Source organism: Phalaenopsis equestris, unplaced genomic scaffold (assembly GCF_001263595.1).
Source record: "Phalaenopsis equestris unplaced genomic scaffold, ASM126359v1 Scaffold000129, whole genome shotgun sequence".
Classification (NCBI taxonomy): domain Eukaryota; kingdom Viridiplantae; phylum Streptophyta; class Magnoliopsida; order Asparagales; family Orchidaceae; genus Phalaenopsis; species Phalaenopsis equestris.
The window spans coordinates 411,604-434,688 of NW_018164571.1; the positions used below are offsets into that span (position 1 = coordinate 411,604).

The 23,085-nt window shown below is 38.3% G+C and overlaps 1 protein-coding gene across 1 annotated transcript; it reads right to left on the reverse strand.

Annotated features, from left to right (window-relative positions):
* Positions 1 to 1,784: 1,784 nt before the first annotated feature.
* Positions 1,785 to 12,289, reverse strand: LOC110021281 (clavaminate synthase-like protein At3g21360). The gene is made up of 3 exons (XM_020719720.1): positions 11,900 to 12,289; positions 10,982 to 11,241; positions 1,785 to 2,355 (listed from the first exon to the last, which is right to left on the reverse strand). The coding sequence occupies exons 1-3, from the start codon at positions 12,245 to 12,247 to the stop codon at positions 2,010 to 2,012; spliced, it is 954 nt and encodes a 317-aa protein (XP_020575379.1). The 5' UTR covers positions 12,248 to 12,289; the 3' UTR covers positions 1,785 to 2,009.
* Between the last annotated feature and the right edge of the window lie 10,796 nt (positions 12,290 to 23,085).

Genomic DNA, 23,085 nt, shown 5'->3' on the forward strand with positions numbered 1-23,085 from the left:
TGATTGCTTCACACAAATGTAAATCCTAATAAATAAAAAAATTGTAGGATGAAACATCTAAATGATTTCTCATAAATCGAAGCCAAATAATAGGATAGCTTGGGAAGTCACCGAAGTTCTCCTTCGAATTCGTGACATCCTCTAGTGTTTCCTCATTTGGATTCCAAAACAAAACGTTCCAAATTTGAACCAATCCCCCTTCACACTTCTTAGTCCGATATCTTTGAAATATCCTTACCATTTGAACTCCTTGAAGATAATTTTTCTTGATTTTTATCGAGAGTATTCTTAGGTAACTTCAGTTATCTAAGATGTAATTAACTATAGGGGCTTGCCCTTATAGGAGGCTTTTTCTCGAACCCAACATAATATAAACCTTATTTAATTCCTTATATTAAATAGGGGAATTTGTCGGCCAATATATTGGTTTCGCAGACCAAACGGATGTCATAACTTTCTTTAGTTTATTTGATCGAGCCTCACCCTCAATTCTTGTGATCATCCTTCGGGATAGATACAGGATTTGAGGTAAAACGCTCTTTCATCTAAACTATGAAAATTATGGGGTCAGTTTGACTTCATCTTTTTCAAAATTAAATTTTTTAAAAAAAAAATGTCCTTCCGAAGCGGGCAACGGGATTTCAATTCCGATGACCGACAGCTTCTTACGGGCAAACCCCACACCAAAAATAGTGCCGACAGAATCTTTCTTGGGGCTTGTTTTACTGGGATTGCAATTTAGTTTATCCAATACCACTCCTTTGGTCTCCGAAAGTGGCAAGAAACATTTCCTTGCTAGGGTATCCATTGGAAGGTTCGGCACATTCTCCATGAAAGCGTTTGGAAGCTAACTGATTCAGACGAGAAAAATACAAAGCAAATATGGAATGTTAAAAATCCTTTCATGCCTTATTTATAAGAACCAAGGGCGAGGAAATCAAGGTAGTTCAATTATTAAATCGTTGATTAAGAATAAAGGCTATCTACTATTTGTATTAAATTATCTTATTCTTATCATAACGTCATTATCAAGTAAGAAAATCAATAAACTAAAATATATACATTGAAAATGTGTCAGTTTTAATCCTAAGGAGATCTAATGGCCCAAAAGAAATAGCCTATGAAAAGTGAGGGCGCACCCACATAAGACCAAAATGCCCACTTATCCAATCGGATGCAATTATCCAAGCCAAAGAAAACAAAGCCTAAGCCAACCAATTCACGAAGCTGATGCACGGTCAGAAACGTGATACAGAGGCATCCAAGTCAACTGGCATAGAGAAGCTGACCCCAGAAAAAATCTAGCCCATTTACATCTCCAATCATACTGATGGTATCCAGAAACTCCCCACAACTATTATCTGGGTTAACAACTAGACTAACTCGGCCAACTAAGCCAATCTGGCCAACTCGATGTCAATCGATCTCAGCTGACCGGATTTGCCAACTAAACCCCAACCGATCAAACCAATCCTGCCAAGTTGAAGTCAAACGAGCTCAACCAAATGCACCAAATGACATTCAAGCGATAGACTCGTACTATAAAATATCTAGAATACCATGTAATATCACTATATTGTTCATTCTCCCATTTAAATAGAGAGTTCATTTTATGAGAATGAAAACGATAGATATGACATATTACTGTTCATTATTATCCACTTATGTCCCTCCCCCTATCCCTCTCTCTCTCTCTCTCCTGACTAGCTCTATTCAACGAAGTGTGATTCACAGACAAATCAAGATTCAAGAGATATGAAAGATATGGGTAGTACATGTGTATATGCCTCTAAATACAATCACAAGAAAATAATTATTCCGCATAAGTTGTCTCAACTCATAAAAGATAAAAAAAACTGTTATCGTAAGGCTCTTAAAAAGCGAAACTTTAAATATAGCCATAAGACTGAACGCTCGGAAATCAACCAAACAACTAAAATTCATCGCACGTAACTCGCAATAAGATTTTTCAAAGATAATGGAAGAGTTATTCAAACGCTGCATTAAAATCAGTTGCAAATAGACGTAAGCAGACGTCGTGGTGGCTTTCCCGGCCTTCTTGCATGCTGTACGACGTAGTTATCGAGAAGCAAAACATCGCCTTTCTGCCATTTGATGTCGACGCAGTTCTCTTCCAAAAGCTGCTCGTAAATGCCAAACACTTCCGAAGGAAAAGCATTTCCATCACCAAATTTATTGGAAGCCATATCTTTATCGTCAGTGTAGCCATGAATTGGGATAATCCATGCCCGCTTCCCCTCGCGTTCAACAACCGGATTTAAGGGTCCAAAAACTAACTCTGCACTTCCATCACTGAAGAAGTTAACTGCGCTGCAAGAAAGCGTCTCTTTGGCCCTGTTCACGAATTTAGTGAGTTAAACACACTTGTAAATATAAAAAATATAGAGAAATTTACATACATGCTACATAATTTCTTTGTATTTACATGTCTGCCACCTAAAGCTTGATATTTATATACATAACACTTATAGCTTGTGCATGAAGAAATGTGCTTTATTTTAAAAAAGTTAATAATGATAATAATAATAATAATATTTTGTGTATATTTAAAAATTTGAACACTATACATGTTATTATAAATATTTAGTTACTAGATATGTAAATGTATAAGAATTCTGTGATATGCATGTATATATATATATATATATATATATATAAAAGAAAGTATGTGGATTATGAAAGTTTGTGGATTATGAAATTAAGATTTATGTCTAACTAAGTCTATTCAGGTGGTAAATTAAATAAACACTATAATTATTTAAATATTTTTTTATTAAGGTCTAAATTGAAAAAATAACTTAAATATATATAGCTAACTTCAGCATTGATTACAAAAAATCAGGCATATTCTAAACAAATTTAAAAAAAAAACTTCATTATGCTGCAATAAATGCTATAATTGATTTTAATCATTAGGCGTTCATTTGTTAATATATGAATTAATTTGGGTTTCTAGTTTAACTTTGACTTTATGAATTAATTTGATGTCACTCCTGCATTCAAAACATTTACCATGCTCTCACCAATCATCCAGACTTTTCCAATCCAAATAGCCACTCTATCGACCTCAGCATCTAAGTATTCTTCTATGGATCCCTCCGAGCTCGTATAGAGCGTAAGAAATTGCTCCAAGTCTGCAAACTTGGGATCCAAAAGTTTAGACATGACGAATAAGTCAGTCACTGTGATGGAACCGACTTGGAGCTACTCATTCAGGACTTTCTTCTGTCATTGATGGGAAGGAAGCATATCGAAGATCTCTTACACAGATTTCATGGCCGCCATCTTTTCCTTCAGCACATGATATTCCTGTTGGGCAACCAATAAGAACTCAAGACAGACTGGCAATCTCAACCTTGGCTCCCTCTCCTCTCAGCTACAATTGCTCACTTTTCTGCTTTCTTCCCCAAAGAGGCCAAGTCTTTATCATCTCTATGGTGTTAGGTACGGTTCATATACCAGAATTTGGAGTCTCTTAGAATGAAGAGGTGTGTCTCCTGGAATGAAGAGGTGCGTCTCTTGGAATTTAGTGGGTTGGGGAGAGAGAGAGCGTGTTAGTAATTTTATTTGTGTGTTTTATCTATATATATGATGTGTAATCCAATAGGTATGTATTGGATTCCTTTGAAATAGTGAAATTCGCCGCTCTGCTACCGAGGACGTAGGCATCTTTGCCGAACCTTGTTACATCTTTGTGTGTTCTTCTGGATTTGTGTCAATTCCTGTTTTTCTTCGCCATAATTTCTCAACAATTGGTATCAGAGCAAGGTTCTAGGGCACTGAAGAAAATTTTGGCGGAGCAGGAAGTAAGAAGAACGATTTGAGAATTTGGCATGAGAAGTTTGGGTGGTTTTCAACAAGCTTTGACGACTTCGGTGAAGGTTTTTCGATTCGCGACAATTCGAATCGCGGTTCTGAGCTTCTTCGGCGTGAACAGAAAGTTCGCGCAGGGGACGTGCGAACAGACGAGGTTGCAGTTTGCGACAGTTTCAGCGAGACAAAGAAGCGATTAGAGCTTCGGACAGACTTCGATGGTTCGGCGCAGGAAGTGCAAGAAAGGGATTAGCGAATCGCGGCATTCAGAGAGCTTCTGTTGTGACCAGTTGAAGTTCGACGAGGAGGTCGTGAGTTGTTCCCGCGACCAGGCGAAGATTTGCGACTAGCGGTACTTCGCAACAGGAGTGATCAGGATAGGCTTCTTCGAGCAACCAGGCGAGCGGAGTTCGCAGACGAAGGGGCGAATCGCTGCAGAAGTAATCGTGGTTCGAATTGCGGCAGATTCGAGCAAAAAATTTGGAGTTCGCGCGACATAGGCGAATTCAGCGAACTCGAGCAAAAAGGCTCGCAATGGTCTGCGAGCAAATTGGGGCGACATAGGAGAATTGCGGTAGAGGAGAAGGTCGACACAGTTCTTCTGCAACAGGGCTTCTTCGTGCGACAGTAGAAGGGATTCAAACTCTCTGTCGTGGGATTGGCTGCAGTAGGCGCGACTTGAGTGGCGGTTTGAGGCAGAAGTTTCGCGTGCCAGCGTTCGGAGGATCGCGACAAGGGAAGGAGTTCGGTGAGGTGGAGTTTGCGCATCCAGACTCCTACGACGAACCGACATCCAGTGGGGCTTCGAGGCGCGAAAGTTCACAATTCGCGGAATTCGGCGAGGTGGAGTTGGTGAACAGGAGTTCGCATGTAGTTACCGCGAACAATAGCGTTTCCGAACAGAGGAGTTTAGTGGAGTAAATTTATCGCGGGAGGAGTTGCGACAGATGGAGTTCAACAAGGTGCAGGAGAAGCGAGAAAGCACGATTATTCGTTAATAGTGTTTTCGCGGAGGTATTTCGCAAAGGGTTTCGCTCGCGGGACAGCAGGGACAGCAGTTTAGGCGAGGTGTTGACGCGAATAGGAAAAATGGTTTGTGTGAAAATTTTGATTCACAAATCACAACAGAATTGCAGGAAAATTGCTGCAATTGACGAAGAAAATTTTAGATTTCTTTAAATTTATTTGCGGTGTGTTTTTTGTTTCGACACAAGGTAGAAAAATTTTGTTGCAGGATTACTTTCAAATAGCAATGTCTGGTGCAAAATTTGAGATAGTGAAGTTTGATGGAACCGGAAACTTCAGATTGTGGCAAACAATGGTGAAAGATTTTTTGGCACAACAAGGAATTTTGAAAGCTTTGCAGGCTACGAAACCTGATAATATGAAAGATGAAGATTAGGAAGAATTGCAACTACGAGTGGCAGGTACCATACGTTTATGTCTGGCATATGAGATTATCTATCATGTTATGAATCTGAAATCTCTAGGAGAAGTATAGAAGAAATTGAAATCTCAGTTTATGTCCAAATCTCTGACGAATAAATTGTATCTGAAGCAAACACTGTATGGGCTGAAAATGCAGGCAGACACTGATCTAGCGCAACATTTGAATGCTTTCAATCAAATAATCACAGATCTGACACGATTTGATGTGAGTATTGAAGATGAAGACCGAGCAATGATTCTGTTGTTTTCATTGTCTTCTTCTTATGAACTGGTGACTACTCTGACATATGAGAAAGAAACTATCAAAGCTGATGAGAATACTATAGCATTGTTGGCTCACAACCAGCGAAAGCAGAATGCAGAGGAAAGCTCTCATGGCGACAGTTTATATGTTAAGGGTAAGCAGGATCATGGAAGGAAGGAAGAGAAGGAGAGTTATGGAATGCAAAATTCCAGGTCAAAGCCTAAAGACAGGAAGACGATTTATTGTTATAAGTGCAAGAAGTCGAGACATATGAAGAGAGATTGTCCAAAGCTCAAGAAGCAATTTGATGAGAAACTTGATGTACCTTCCAAGTCTGTGAATATGGTGCAGAGTGATAATTCAGATTACAGTGATGGTGATGCTCTTTCAGTTACAACAACTCAGTTGAATGATGCATGGATTTTTTATTCAGGATGTTCTTATCACATAACACCTAACAGGGAATGGTTTACTTCATACAATTATCTGATTCTGTCTGATTCTGGTTCAGTCTATTAGGATGATGATAGATGTTACAATATTGTTGGCATTGGCAAAGTCAGAATTAAGATGTATGATGGCACTGTCAGAACATTATGTGATGTAAGACATATTCCAGATTTGAAGAAAAATTTAATTTCCTTAGGCACTTTACACAGAAATGATTTTATTCTTAAGGCAGATGAGAATAAAAAAACCATCAGAATTGTTAAAGGTGCATTGAGTGTGATGAAAAGAAAGATCACTGTAGGTAATATCTATAAACTGTTGAAGAGTACAGTTGTAGGTGGAGTTCACTCTGTTGAATCATATGATGAAAATGCAGCAGGTAGGTTGATCAAGCAAGGGACTATCAACAAGTTCTTGTATTGCTTGAATTTGTTGAATGTTTGCAATTGTTAGACGGCATGGTTACCCAACCCACTTCAGCGTAAGAAACTCCATGACATTTTTTTATTTCTCCTAGGGGTTGGATATTCACCAAGGTGGAGATTTGTTAATGATATGTATATCTCATAAGGGGCTCGATATTCGTCAAGGTGGAGATTTTTTTTGTATATGTATTTCTCCTAAGGGATTGGATATTCGCCAAGGTGGAGATTTGTTAGGTATGGCTCATATACCAGATTTTGGAGTCTCTTTGAATGAAGAGATGTGTTTCCTGGAATGAAGAGGAGCGTCTCTTGGAATTTAGTGGGTTGGGGGGAGCGAGGGAGCGTTAGTAATTTTATCTGTGTGTTTTATCTATATATATGATGTGTAACCCTATGGGTATGTACTGGATTCCTCTAAAATAGTGAAATTTGTTGCTCTGCTCCCGAGGACGCGGGCATCTTTGTCGAACCTCGTTACTTCTCTGTTTTCTTCTGGATTTGTGTCGATTCCTGTTTTTCTTCACCATAATTTCTCATGTGGTAGCGACCCACTTTTTTATTCTGCTCAGTCATAAGTCCTTGATTGGCAGTGAGAAGCCTCTCAGGTGTTAATGTGATAGCGATAAAGTTCCGAACGCTCGAGAGCCCTAAGAGACTTAGAAAAGGCCCCAGACTATATAACCAACATGAAAGCAGATGAATAGTCATTTGTCGATGGAGAGTTGGTATACCAATCTGCCTCCCGAGCGATCATAGTGTATCTCCCGTCGGAGCTAGCCCATGCTTGCACCCCCTCTCCTTGAGAGGGAACCCAACTAATCGAAGAACCTTTCCTTCTTTTTTGAAAGAAGGGAGAAAGCAGAGGAGTTTATCCAAAGGTAGGTTCCTTTCTTTCTCAATGGCGCACATCCTCCTCCTAAGACGCTGACTTAGGGTCAAACCCTGACTCGGTCCATGCAAAAGAAGAAGTTTGACAACTCCACTTTGAGCAGATAGAACTATGAAGGTTGTGGTACCAAGTTGAGATGTAGTCGATCCAATTTTTGCCCTTTCTGCTGAAGCATCTTCCTCAGCTTCGCTCTCTTCCGAGTGACCAAATATCTCTTCAGGCTCTTACTGAAGCGCGTTTGAAGGATATGCACCCAACAAATAGGTGTTAATGAAAACCGAAGGTCTTCTCTCTAGAATAATCAATTCACTGGTGAATACTTTATGGATTGCCACTGTAATTTAAAAAATGAAAAAAAAAAATAAAGCCAAAACCTCTGATGAATGTTCCTTCGTCGTGAACTCCCATCGATTTCTCCTTGCTAACCACAACCTTATAGGCAGAAAACAACTTCACCCAATCCGCAGCTTTCTCCTTCATCCTGGCAGAGCGACTACCTCCGTCAGCTTCATCCCCTCAGCATCAGAGGCATCCTACATTTTGTCTGTCATCCTATCGAATACGTTCAAAAAGAGGGCCCTATTGACAGTCTCAGGATCAGTATATTGACGAACTAACAAAAACTGCCCTTCGATTCTAGAGTCTTCAATGTGAGAGTAGTCTGACCCCTTCTTCCTCTTAAAGATGTCTCCGATCGAAATAGACCTAATTGCTCAGCTTGAGGAAGATGAGCCAATAAACAACTTCAGTTTCAAGTTCTTCACCTTGTATTCTAAACCCGAAAATTAGAACCTACCAAGCATGTTGAAATAAACGTAACCATTGGCTTTCACTCAAAACAAAACCATGTGGGTAGGGAGATATGTCAACCAAGGAATCCCCATGAGACAACAGAAAATCAATTTTGAGCCATAATAACTCCATACCAGTTAAAAGCTGCCCAGAACTCGTGACAAAGCGGTAGCCTCAAGCCATACTTGAATTGATCCCAGTAAATAACCAAATCATCGCCAAACCAATCTATTGCCCTCTCATCACTCTGGGCCGCTTGGAGCTTTATGTTCAGGTCGAAGATGAAAGCCTCCTCCATCGATGCCACTTCTGAAGAAGATAAAATGGACGGCTCGATCGCAACTACTAACCCAAAATTTTGTGGAGCACGCTTTGGAGCCATCGAAAAAATAAAGGAAAAAAGCAAACAAATAGACGAAGCCATACAAAAGTAAAATAGAGAAAGAGAAGAACACAACGTAAGCGCAAAAAAAAAAAAACACGCAGCCCTAATGTGTAGGAACACGACGGAAGAGAAAATGTCACATGTCAATTTCGAAGAAGAAACATCAAGTCAACACAATTTGAAAACTAAAAAATAGAATTTTATTCCAAAAAATAGTATATGCTACATTCAGACTCTAGTCTAACAGAATGTATTTTACAAATTGGTCGTCGCTACCTCAGCTAAGACAAGACCCTTCCTAAGAAACCTTCTATATAGTATTTGCCCCTAAGTTTGAACTGACTCGCCCGATCTACTTCAGCATTGGCCCTATGTACGAAGTCCTCTTCATGGATTTCATACATCTCCCAACGGAGAGCCAATGTTACCCCCTGCATTTCCTCCAGATGAACTAGTACCTCAAGTAGATCCTCCTCTCACTTAAGCTCAGCCATCCGAGCCAGAGAAATATCTACTTCATCCAGACATTGAGCAAACATCCTCGAAGACATCTTACCTCCCTGGCATTCACTCGTAGATCCCAACAAGGTTGGTCAGGCAGCAGATCATGTTCTTTTCACTCTTGGTCGGCACCTGGTGTGTAAGAACTGACGTTGTAGTCAGGTATGGGCCAACACCAGTAAGAGGCAAGCTTTCGATCCACACATCCTCGACTTTTTCAAAAGATAAACACAAGAAAGAAAAAAGATAAAAGAAAAATCTTAAGATCATAAAACAAGAAAAAACACTCATACCTAGGATTCTCTCCTTCTTGAACCAAGTGACTGAGACTACAACCTCATTCAGTGGTTGCAGAACATTGCTGCCTCCTTGCAATGCGCCCGATCAATGGGTACCAACAGCTTCTAGAGCGGCCCGATCAGTTTGTCGACCAAAGACTATGACAAAATTCTTAGCCGACGAACCAGTTCCCAAACCATCGAACTCCTTTCTAGCACTATCTCGACCTTTCTTTGGGACCTCTCGGATTGAGTCAGATGACCACTCTTGATCCATCTGCATGGATAGCTTCGACTTCTTGGCAAGTTTCTTCTATCGTTTCTTCTTCAGCTGACCTCTGGGCGTCACTGCTTCTTCATCCAGAGGGCGGCCAACATTTTTTCCCAATCCACAAGTTTGGTCGAGGGATTCGACCTTTTCTCCAAAAGAATATTTACAGAGTTTGGCGTTTCCTAGGAAAGATACGCAGAGTGCTGAAGATAGTCTATCACGCCCTATTTATAAAGGTCATGACCATAAAAATCCATGGAGTTTACTTATTGAATCTTTAAATACGATAATTAAGACTTATTTTTGCATTAAAAATTCTCTTATTCTTGTAATTATTGTCACTTTCAGAAGCAATAGAATCAACAAACTAAATATGTACATAAAAAATATGTCAGTACGAACCCTGAGGTAATTTAATAGTCAAATTAAGGAGAACAAATGAAGGATCCTTCAAGGCCCGGGCGTTAGCAAACCAAGCCAAGAGCCTTGAAGGCCCAAAATTAACCAAGCTACAAGAGAAAAAATGTTTGTCCATAATGATTAAGGAGGTAGATTACCGACCGACATGAAAAAAATAGTCGAACCAAAATCTAACTCCAACACCGTAACCATAGCAACACAATCAGAAGCTCTTTAAAAGCTCCCCAAAATGACATCAATGGTCAATAATCAATTAAGAGCCGGCCGGCCATCCTATTTAGGAGCCAGCCAACCACCCCGATCAAGAGTTGGTCTGCCATCCTGATCAAGTGTCAGTCTGTCATCCTGATCAAGAGTCGACCAACCATCCCGATTAAGAGTCGGTCAGCCACCCCAATTAAAAGCTGATCGGTTATCCTGAATATGAGCTGACCGAAGCCGTTTTAGCCTACCGACCCAATGGCTATCGAGCGTTAAGCTCGGACCTGTAAGAAGACTAAAATATTTTATACCACCCCCTCCAAAGCAAGGGTAAAACATATAATTTTACATATTATCCTTTTATCTCCAATAAATAAGAGATCATATCATATATTAGAGGTTTTTTTTAAAAATTTTTTGTGGGGGTCTTTCCCTTTTTGCAACCTGGATTTTCAATGATATAAAATAGGTCACAATAGCTCGGAAATACCCAGTTTGCCCGAGAGGGGCGAGTCACTATGCACTCGTCTCTCTCTCTCTTTCTCCATTGGTTCCCTATACTCTATTACTTGGGTATGTCTCCCGTATAAATTTGGATTCAACATTAAGATTAATTTTTACATCATTTTGAAGTAAATTTTATTCGACTCTTTAATTTGCAAATCAATATTAGTTGCAGCTAGTGAAATCCACAGTATATCTTTTTGTCAAGAATTAAAATAGCGGCATTATATGCTTAATAAAATCAAAATTCTCCTTCAGTTTAAAGTATAAATTGTAACAATCAAATTTTCTATTCTAAATGATTGCAAAAAAGGCAATCGATCAAAAGCAGTGCGCACCTTTTCTCAGCCTCCACCTCATCGTCGCTGCCCAGAGAGGCTTTCCAACTCCTGTTAAATATGGATTGGGTTCCAACTTCTGCGTCAGTTGCCGTTTTGTTGCCATGAATTAATCCAACCTCCTTCACCTTCGCCATAAAATCTGGCATCCTCTCCTCCATCTTCTCAACGATCACATCACTCGCGACTATCGATGTTTCCCCTCCCTCCGGCGACGGCTGAATGCAGTAGAAGAATATCTTGGATGGCACCTTCGGACGCTGCTGATTATTTAACGGTTAATATTCAAAATAAAGATTTAAATTTGATAGCTGAGTATTGAATCACATTTAGTCAATTTGTACAAGAAGAAGCCGTCATTTTTGTTTTAAAATCAAGTAGATATTTAGTTGACTTCAGACTATTACTATATAACTCTAATTATTATAGCCAAAAACAACACTAGCCGGATTGATTGAACGATTTCAAATTAAGCAAGATCTTATTCAAATTAGGATCAGATGAAGCTATTTTTATAACCAGATCTAAAACATAAGGTCAAAGTTATGAGTTAAGATTCAGCAGACCTTGATTAGGGTCCAATCGCCGTGAGATACAATCATTACAGCACACAGAGATATTTAGTATCCTATTTTGACAGAATTTAAGCAAGATTTAGTTTAAATGATCCCCGCAAACAAAAGATCAGAGAGTTGTTTTCATGAACTCTGCTTCAATTCTGTTATGATTAATTGCAGCATTTATTTAAATCGTAAAATAAATAATCAGACAAATCATAGCTGTCATGACCCAAATTTTCCTAGGAATCTATGCAATTTATTAAATCTAAGAGTGTTTTAATGGACTAATCTTTTATTAAATTTAGAAAGAAAACATTATGAAAGCGAGCGAGAGAGAAGCATTGGGAGGGGAAGGAACCAGGGGCAACTCGTGGTGAAAGTTGATGAACAAGTCCGTTGAAGCCTCGTTGGCGGTGTAGATGCGTTCGGAGAGCTTAGAACGAGTGGTAGTCCCCAAAATCATTTGGTAGGGTTCCCAGTCGAAGGCTTCCACCACGCGTTCGAAGTCCTCCATAGAGGTCACTTTGAAGCCGCGGAAGAGCAGCGCTCGATGCCGGCGAAGTGTGGCTACGAGGAACTCGCGTTCGGCGACAACCGACTTGGCCAGGTCTACCTTGGAGGCAGCCGCCGGGAGTAGCGTCTTCGGGAAGACCTCATCGCCGATGAGCTTTGCTTCCGCGAGGCTTCCTTCGATGAATCCCCCCATTTCTCTCCTCCCTCTTAACTCGTTCTGCGAGCTGAACGAATATTTAAGGGAACAACCCAATGTCCAGCTTCAACTATCTATTTAACCGGCCAAAATTAAAAAAGAAATTATGGGCCCACCTCCTATCTTGCATCTCACACTGGCTAGAGGATCTGTGCTTTCACGTGATCGAAAAATTATTGCATGCGGTGTCCGATCTACACCGTAGATCACGGTAATCTGCGGTGAGGATGCAATCAAATTTTAAAGTGAGGCTCACTAAAATACATACTCACCGTAGATCACCGTGATCTAAGATATAGATCAGACACAGCATGCATCTATGCATGCATGCGGTGTCCGTATGCAATATTTTTTCCTCGTGATCAGTATTTGCATCTCTGTTTCTATTGTGTGTCGTCCTTCTCGTCTTTGAAATGTGAAATTCAGTGTTTGGGAGCTCGCGTATTAGAATCGTTTTGTGGATGTCTATTTGCGGGGAAATCCAAAACTGCAGGGGGTAAGTGCCATTCATAGCTCAAAAAATCATCATTACCCTTCTTCAATAGTTGAAATTCCTCCCTCAATTCTTCTAAGTACTCCTCTTTCTCTCATCATAACATGTGTCTTTAGGGCAGAAACCTAGTTGCGATTTGTTGATGTGTAGAAAAGTATGATTAATTTCCTATATGCATTGTACATTTTTACGGTTGAAATTGCACTTTAAAGAATGATATTTTTTTTCTTACAAGTATAGCAGGTAGTAGAAGTGAAACAAAAGGGGAGAGAAATGGAGTGAAGTGGAGATGATGTGGAGCAAAAGGTGACCCAAGAGACTGACACCTAGGCGCCAACCATTGGGCACCTACGCGCTCCTACCAAGTGCCTTGGCACAGCCTTCTTAGGCACCTAGGCGCCCATGTTCAATCATGCAGACAGAGAGGTTGGCGTCTTGGCGCCAGCAACTGCTGCCCAAGAGACTGACACCTAGGCGCCAACCATTGGGCGCCTAAGCGCTCCTACCAAGCGCCTTGGCACAGCCTTCTTAGGCGCCTAGGCGCCCATGTTCAATCATGCAGACAGAGAGATTGGCGTCTTGGCGCCAGCAACTGCTAGATAGTTTTTAGCAATTTTCCCCACTACATGGGAAGTTATTTGGCAGATGTAACAGAGGTTTTAAGAGAGTTTTTGCAAAGTCTTTTCATATTTGGGGAGGATAATAAGGTAGGGTTTGTTGTAGGGAAGATTGAGGTAAGTTTACTTAGATATTTTGGTGAGATTTGTGAGTTGTATTGGAGGGAAGACATTCATCATTGCAGTGAGGATTGGGAGATCATTTGGGGAGGCATTTCCAGCACTTTGTAAAGGGAAAAAGTTAAGTATTCTGTACTCTTTTGCATTGTATTTTCTGTAATCACAATTACAGTGGATTTGCTTTGTTTCAAAGATATTTTGTGGAGTTTTCTCCATGCTTTGTGAGTAGTCTTTTTACTTTTCTCTTGTGATGATTAAGAGAATGGTAGGAATAAAAGAATTGTGTCTACTAGAGTGTCAATCGTTGGTAGTGGGCAGAAACTTAAGTTGATCAAGTCGACACACATCTTCTACTACCCATCGACCTTCTGGACCATGACCACCCTTGAGATCCAGGTGAGGTACTAGACCTTTCAGATGTATTTTCCCTCTTGCAACTTCAACACCTCTTCGCTGATAGGCCTAGCCAACGCGGTGACTAAGTTCCTTGCCTTCTGCTTAATCGATCGAGCTGTGGAGCTCATTTTCAATCTTTGGCAGGAAATATCTATTGATATCCCAAGAATCTCCGTCACAAACAAGCAAAGACATTGTAATGGTCTTGAAGCGTTCAAATTAGAAGCTCTTGGTGTCCTTCATCGAAGCTATCACCTATTAGGAATGATTTACCAGGTTTGTCTTCACTAACTAGGATCTTATCGCTGGCTCACTGATCTCGAGGCTGCCCTCCTTTCTGTTGTGCAAGTTAAGTAGTTCATGCTCCATGCTCCTGACCGCCCGGAGGTAGCATACTCGAGATTGCTCCAAATCACCTCTGATAGTGATTATTTTGCCGTCTCCTCGGAACTTGACTGCAACGTGGTAAGTGGACATCAAGGCTCTGAAGCGATTTAATATCTGGGGGACAAAAATGGTTTTGTAAATTGAGTGAAATCTACTGTCTTTGTGAACTTCTTCTCTCCTTCTCCCAGGTGACCCCCCAATTGCATTACACCCAACACCTCCATTCTTTACCAGAAAAATAAAAAAGTGGGTCAGTCGGTGTTACCAACCGATCGGCCAAAAGATTAAGCTTATCGAACACTGACATGAACAAAATGTTCACAGAGTTGCTAGTGTAGATGAGGATACTCCCGACTTAATATTTACTAATTATCCTCGTAACCACTATAGCCTCATCATAGGGGTTTCCCCATTAGGGAGGATCTTCGACTGTGAACATGATGGGAGGACAACCGCCTCTTTTCTGCATGGATGTTTGGTTGCACAACTCTCCTTCCCTAGTCCTTTTCAGGGAGCCTCGTTGGGGGGCATCTGTTCCTCTGAGTATGGCCGGGACTATCCCAGCCACTTGGAAGACGTTCGTTCTGACGGGCTCGGACAAGGCCTCTAGCGCTTCGCCTTCCTGTGTGTTTAACTCGAGTGTCGCTATGCTACAAACTCCTTCAGCTTTGCCTCCTTCATCAACTCCTTGATGAGACTCCAGAGGTTCCCACATTCCTCTATGCGTAGTCATGTCCATGGTGATACTTACAGTATTTCCTCACATCTAGGAGAAAACCCTTGGCTCTCATTGTTGATGGTTCCTTGAGTACTCCTTGTACTGGATGGCATCTACAATTTTCATCATTAACACAATTAGAGGGGTAGCTTGCAATCCCTCATAATCTTCGTATTGTTATTCATAACGCGACACCGACCTCTCATAATACTGGGTCGATCGCGAGTCTTGACTCCTCGCTTTGCCACCATGTTGTTTGTTTTTTCATGTCATTCCACCATCATGAGAGGATTAGTCGTCCTTGAAAAGGTGTCAGATGAGTGCTCTATGCTCCTCCCTTGGTTTCGACCTACTGCTAGAGGGAGTTATATTGTGGGCATGGTGCCTTTCTAGTTCTTGTTTGGGGGTGCTCTCCTCCGTTATTATGTGCTTGTTAGCTCTCTCAATAGCTCGGTCAAATCTTAGGTTCATTAATGCTAAGGTCGTAAGAAAACGTGTCAGACCTCAAGGCTTTCTTCAAGGCAGCTACGCCGTTGTTGACTTTGAGGTATTTGACCCATAGCATTTTTCTCTGGAAGAGTGCAATGAATCTGTGTAGATTATCTTACTCACCTTGCTTGAGTTGCCATAAGGACTGTAGGCTCTTCATGGGTTTATGGGCATTAACAAACTACGATAAGAACAATCTATTGAAACCAGCACTCAGTCAGAAGTGCATGGAACCACTTCAAGCGTGACTGCCTCAAAGTGGTAAGGAATAGACGACACTTGAATGCGTTAGATTTTGAGCAGGCACACGACAGACTCAAATGTAGTTATATGGTTGTTGGGGTCTGAACGTCTCATGTAAGCTTCAAAGTTTGACAATTTAAATTTTTTTGGGCACTCCGTTTCATAGATTTGGAGGTAGAAAAGTGTTTTCTGGGTGGTGTGGCACCTCAATACACCCTAAGTGTTGTCATTCCACATGTGTGGATCCTGCACTCTTGGTACTACGAGTCGTCGGCCCCCTCAAGATGGTAGTTCACCCTCCTGCCGTCGTGCATTGGCGCCACCTCCTTGTGGGGTCCAATTTTCTACCATAACTATGATGACCTGATACGCCTAAAAAATGACTACTTTTTTATATATGTTTTATTGCTCAATTTTAATAATTTTTAATGATATTACACTTTAAAAGAATTTATTTGCATATTTTTTGTTTCATGGACAAGAAATGGAGTTTTGGAAAAAAATAGAAGGAAAAACTGTTTCATGGACAAGAAATGGAGTTTTGGAAAAAAATAGAAGGAAAAACGGTGCAATTTGGAGCAAGAATGAGCAAGAAAGAAAATTATGTCCTGACACATTTCGATATATCTTTCTATACTTAATCACTTATACACTTCTCACACATTTTTGAATGAAATTACACTTTAAAGGAATGTTGTTTTTATGCTTATTTTGTAGGTATATCTGTTAAAAATGCAATGCAACTAAAACAAGGCGAAACAAAGCTAAAACGGAGCAAAACAAAGCAAAATGGTGGAGCTACGTAGGGTGGGCGCCGACGACGCCAGAACCGGCGCCGACAGTGCTAGAGTGCAGAAAGCGATGCCAAAACGACGTCGACAGCGCCCGAGATGGTTTGGATGCAATCCTCGGTGAATTTCTAGAAGATTCAATGTATTTGGATGCTTTTTGGAAAGTTGCTTGAGGCATCTTTTGGAAAATTCGTCCCTACACTATAATAGAGTGCTTTTATGTCAGAAAAAGTGGTGTGTGTGAGTGAAAAAATGTGGAGAATGTTTAGAGATCTTAAAATAAGAGTAAAATATAGATTTCTACCTTTTTGGAGAGATTGGTGAGGGGATTTTGAGAGAATCTGTAAGGGAATGTTATAGCATTGCATGGATCAGCAAGAGACTTTGTGGGAGAGATTTTCATCTTTCTTTTAAGGGAAAAAAACTATGTATTGTGTTCTTCATTATCTTATAATTTTGTAAACACTTATCTAGTAGATTTATTTTGATTTAATGAAATTTTTTGTTGTGTTTTCTTTGTGCTTTGTGATGTGTTTCTCTTACTCTTTCTTCCTTTTTGGAAATAGTGACATGAGAAGATTATGTCGTTATTTTCCTTTTACTTTTTTTTTGCAATGAGTAGGATTCATGTTTAGGATATTGGGATGCATGCTAGAAGAAGTTTTAATTATAAATTATGATGGTTTTTCAACATCGCTCTTAATTTACTTTTCGATTTGGCCAATTAAATTGTTAAAATATGTTGTGAAACATATGATCAGGGAAATGGAGTATGAGTTTTACAATAGAGTGAGAATTATATTTAAGTCCATGAAAGAGTATTTCGTTCATGGGATTAAGTGCAAATAAATAGGGAAATATACATTGTTGGGTGTAGAATTGAAGATTTCGAGGGTGACAAACTAAAAATCCCCAATTCGATCTTAGTGTTTAAAAACTAAAGCGAGAGTTAGCCTTCAGGAGAAGGGAAGTGGGAGCACTGGAGTGGGAGCAATAATCCTCCAAGTCTAGCCACGGATTTAGGGACTAAACCTAACTAAACCTAAGATCAGGACTAAACCTAAGATCAGCCAATGATTTTCTATAACAATGAATCAGGTTAGAGAATTCAAATTGTTGCTATTTTGCACATACAATATTTAATGTATCTCATTCCTTTACATTATTCAATTCGCTACATAAGAATAGTAGTTTTTAACATCTTAAAATTCTCCAAACCAACTCATCCAAAAAGGGTTATCTTTAGAATTAATATTTACATTTAAGAATAGTTATTATCCTTACATTTAACATTATCATTTAGGAGTAGTTGTTAGATAAAATATCATTTTAATCAACATTCCAAACTAAGGACTAATAGTAGTAGACTAGAATTTGACTAAAGACATTATTCCTCGCTTCCTCGTGGAATCGATATTTGGGACTTAATCATAAAGTCCTATATTACTTGAAGAGATACGTGCACTTGCGTAGACCTATAGTGTGTAAATTATTTGCTATATTTTATAACATTTCAATTTTGTAAATTAACTACTTAATATAAATTAGATCAAGTTATTGGTCATATTTTTTAAAGATAAATTACTGCGTAATTTCGGGACGTGTCGAGTTTTTGCACTGTACCAGATATTTAAATTGACATAAAACAAGCAGAAAAACAAGACACGCTAGGGTCGCATCATGACCCTCAGGACTTTGACAATCTAGCCAGGCACCTTCTCCATAATTTGAGTTCTCATCTCCTGCATTACTCTTTACATGTGTTCCTCAATGTCAACTTTTGGAGGATCCATGTTGGCTACTACTCTTTGGTCGCATATTTCTCTCTGTGATCGATGTGCTCCTGTGTTTGTCAACGTCATGGTTTCGCCCTCACTGCACCTTTGAGGATATTGAATCTAAATCTATCTAGGAGACCTGCTAAGAAATTGAGTGCTAAAAGGTGTGTGTGAGAAAGAGAGGGGGAGCAATAGCACAATAACAAACAATAAATTTGCATAACCTTTATTCATAACATGAAGCCCCTATTTATTGTTCAAGATATAATTACTTGTTGTACCCCTAAAATACGTAGCTATGATAGGTTATTTCAGTATATACATAAATATGGCCCGTGGGGCCTGTGGATATGGTCGGGCAACTATTAGGCTTAGCGTTCATCTAATAAGGCGTCCATAAAACCAAACGGTCATTTAGTCGGGCAACCATCTAGCCAAGCAGCCACCCCCTATCTATCTGTGGTGTACCATCTTCCCGATGCGTGAGATTGGTCGGCTGAGCATGTGGTCCTAGGTGATCTTTGATAGGTCTTCCCATCCACGAATTGTCCTTACGATTCTTGTTGTACATTTGGTTGATGTACAATGTAAATGCCCCTAAAATCTAACCACTAAAAATAAAAGTAGAGACAAAAAAAATTGTGTAAGATATAGTTATAAACAAAATTTGAATTGTATTTTATTAAAAAAGAAACTTAATAAAATCAAGATAAGTCCAGCACATGTTCGTGACTACATTTTATTAAAGCAAACGCCAACGCTTTAACAATGAAATCAGTATACGATTACTTTGAAGTTAACAAATAAAACAAAAGCTTATGATTACTAAGAGATGCCATTTGTCTCTTATTAGTTGTTAGTTGCTTTAATATTATCATTTATTTCTTGTTTGGTTCCACAATAATTAAAATTTTGTTCTTTACTAAAATATAAAAATGATGGCCATGGGATGAGAAGATAGGGAGAAAATTTATATTAGATGACAAGAAAAATCATAAAACTTGAGAGAACATAATATAGTATAAATATCTTCTTAGAAAAATTACAATTATTTTGACAAAAAGTTTAATTTTGGGGCAATTACATGCAGACCACCCAAAACATAATTTAGAAATTAATGCATTTCACATGAAATTAAAATATTTTGGGGCCTTACTATATGCAGATTCTTTAAATAATGAAAATAATAGAAATTTTACCATTGCTTTTACACATGTTGAGTCTGAATCAAAGGTAGTAAAGTCATGATGGTTTCATGGAGTCATTTTGTCATGAGGTTGACCAATTATCTTTCATTTCTTATATGGAGAAGGATATAGGAGAGGCAATCATGAATTTATTCTTTGATGCAAAATATGTAGTATGTCTTTGTCATTTATGTAAAAAAATCAAGAAGCATTATCTTTGTTAGGATAGTCATAATATTCAAAGGATTATGTGGTTAGCTGCAAATGCATACAAAGGCATGAGTATGATACATAAGTCATTGAATTAGACAGACTAAGCTGCTAAATTCATTCTTTACTTCTCAATTTACCGTAAAACTATTGAAAATATTAGTTCTTGTTTGGAACTAAAAATAACTGCAGCTTTCATAACTTGTTAGAATCATTTAACTCTTAGATTTGAAAGGTCAGAAGAAAGTCAATTTCTTATTTGATGTACATGATTATAGAGATTTACTTGGAACAAAGGGTTGAGAGAATGAAGATCTCATCAAATTGGAGAGGAGAATTAGTTTTTGTAATTAGGAGTAAATCAAAAAGATAACTATAAGAAATGAATGCTTTATTATCAATAAATAAACATGTAAAGCAGAAGTGGAAGGGCATTCTAAAATATAGAAATTAGGTATTTGATCAGAAAAATGTAGTTGCAAGTAGGGGTTTGAGGGTCGGGTTTAGGTTTGACATGACATGACACCTGAATATTAAACGGGTTAGAAAGTCGATTCCATACCCGACCCACCTTCAAGCTGCTGACCTATATAACCCATTTAACATAAGGCATAATGACCCTTCATGTCGATTTTGAGTTAAATTCAGGTCGATTCTGAGTCCAACTTTAGTCAATTTCAATTTGGCAAGTCAATTTCAAATCAATTTCAATTAACAAGTCAATTTTGGGTTGGCGGGTCAACCCAATCCAAACTGAAATAGTTAAATAGGTTAAGATTATTTACCCAAACCTGATAAGAAATATATTCGGGCCAAGTCGAACCCTCGTGTCGAGTCAATTTTTGCAACCCTAGTTGCAGATATTAGTAAGTGACATGCTTTCATGCATCAATGTTTTTGCTTTAACAACATCAAATAGTGTCTATTATGTCACATGGTTTACGATAGTATAATTTCAATGTTTCAATGACGAGTTAACAACAACAACAACAAAACCTTTATCCCGCTAAGTGGGGTAGGCTACATGAATACTTTTTTCCGTTGCGTCCTCTTTAGTGTCATATTTTCATTTAAATCTAATAACTTAAGATCATTTTTTATACAATATGCCCAAGTCTTCTTAGGTCTACCTCTATCTTTCTTAACATAATTCGAATCTAAGACATCTACTCTTCTAATCAGATCATCAGATGGTTGGCGTTTAATGTGATCAAACAATTTAAGACGACTCTCTCTAATTTTGTCCATCATCGAAGCTACACCAACCCTATCACGAATATATTCATTTAGCATTTTGTCTCTAAGTGTAAATCCACTCATCCACCTAATTATTCTCATCTTAACAACACTTAACTTAGTTTTATACTTCTCTTTTAAAAGCCAACATTCAACTTCATAAAGCATTGCAGGTCTCACAACCATTTTATAATTTTTTTCCTTTCAGTTTAAGCGGTACTTTTCTATCACACAATAGGCCTGAAGCATTCCTCCACTTCAACCAACCTACTTGAATCTTACTAATAACATCCCCATCAATATCACCATCACTTTGAACAATAGACCAGAGATATTTAAAGTGTTCACACCTTTTAATAATTTGATCACCCATAGTTACATTTCTGTCACTAGAGCTACTACTACTAAAATTACATTCCATGTATTCAGTTTTTGCTCCACTCAAATGAAGGCCTTTAAACTCTAAGGTAGACCTCCATAGTTCAAGTTTTTCCTGAGCTTTTCTCTTGTCTTATCCACGAGAAGGATATCATCATCAAAAAGCATACACTAAGGTACATCCTCCTGTAAGTGTCTAGCAAGACCCTCCATGACTAAAACAAAAATATATGGGCTTAAAGCTGATCCCTGATGTAAACCAACATAAATAGGAAAAAATGGTCAATCATCCTTCTATTTGAACACAAGTAACAGCTCTTATATACATATCTTTTATGACATTGATATAAGTCATATCAACACCTTTCATCTTAAGAACTCTCCAAATGATATCTCTTGGAACCTTATCGTAAGTATTTTATAAATAAATAAAAATCATATGTAGATCCTCCTTATTATCTCTGAACTTCTTCGTCATAGCTTCCATAGTAAACTTGCGCGATATAAATCCAAATTGATTGTGAGAAATCTTTGTAATATGTCTTAACCTATATTCAGTTACCCTCTTCTATAGTTTTAAAGTATGTCACATCAGCTTAATTCCTCTATAATTTGCACACTCATGTGCATCCCCTTTATTCTTAAAAATGGGGACCAAAATACTCTTCTTACACTCCTTAGACATCTTTTTAGCTTTTAAAATAATATTAAAGAGTTTAGTAAGCCAAGAAACTCCCAAATCTCTTAATGTTTCCACACTTCCACTGGGATATTATCAGGTCCTGCAACCTTTCCACCCTTAGTTCTTTTTAAAACCTCCTCAACTTCCTTTTTACTAATGCGACAGTAAAAATGAAACACTTTATTATTATTAACGATATTAAAATCATCAAGGTCAATCATATTTTTTGAAACTTCAATAAAACATTTGTCAAAATAACTCGCCCATCTATTTTGAATATCTTTTTCTAAGGAAAACACTTTTCGATTTTCAAGGAAGAGTCTATGGACTATATTTTTTATGATCTTCAAAGTAGTTTTTCTAACACACGAAGGCTTAGAGGTAGCCTCAAGAAAAAAAAATTATTAATAATTATACTAAAAAAATGCGCAATTCCACCAATATAATGGATGTTGATCATGGGGACATTCTAAGAACATGTAGAAGAATCCTCTAACTCAATTATACTCACAAATGTCTAAGGTCGATGTTGACTCATATTCTTCAAAAATGGTATATGCAACTTCTGATTTTATGATAGATACTAGTTCGAAGGGGGCGAAACAATTAGTTTTTTGAAGAGAATATGCATTGAAGTTTAAATTTACAAAAAATGGTTGCCCTTTTGCAACTTGCATATTTTGGATAGCTTTTGAATTGATCATTAAAAAGCATAATAAGTTGCTTTTTAGTACTTAGCCTTTGAGACCAACCTACGGGTGTAAATGAGTTGAGCTAGTGCGAGCACATGCTCTGCTCGTGTTCTGATCTTTTAAAATACTCATGTTCATGTTCGGTTTGTTTTTATATTGTGCGCAAAAAATTTGTCCGTGTTCGACCAGTTTGCTTAGCGAGTCGAAACACAAACTATTCGCAAACAACGATCTGATTTGACAGCCCGTGGTCACACAACCTTAGAAAGTTAAGAGTAGGGGCGATATTTAAATGTAATTATTTAAATTAAAATTGTCATTTAAATGAAATTTAATACATATATAAATAAAAAAATAAATAAATAAATATAAATATATATATATATGTTTGTATGTATGTATATATATATATATAGAT

Coding starts and splice junctions, on each gene's coding strand:
- LOC110021281 (XM_020719720.1), bottom strand. CDS start 12,247: ATGGGGGGATTCATCGAAGGAAGCCTCGCGGAAGCAAAGCTCATCGGC. Junction 11,242..11,899: donor TTCACCACGAGTTGCCCCTG/GTTCCTTCCCCT, acceptor AATAATCAGCAG/CGTCCGAAGGTGCCATCCAA. Junction 2,356..10,981: donor GAGGTGGAGGCTGAGAAAAG/GTGCGCACTGCT, acceptor ATTCGTGAACAG/GGCCAAAGAGACGCTTTCTT.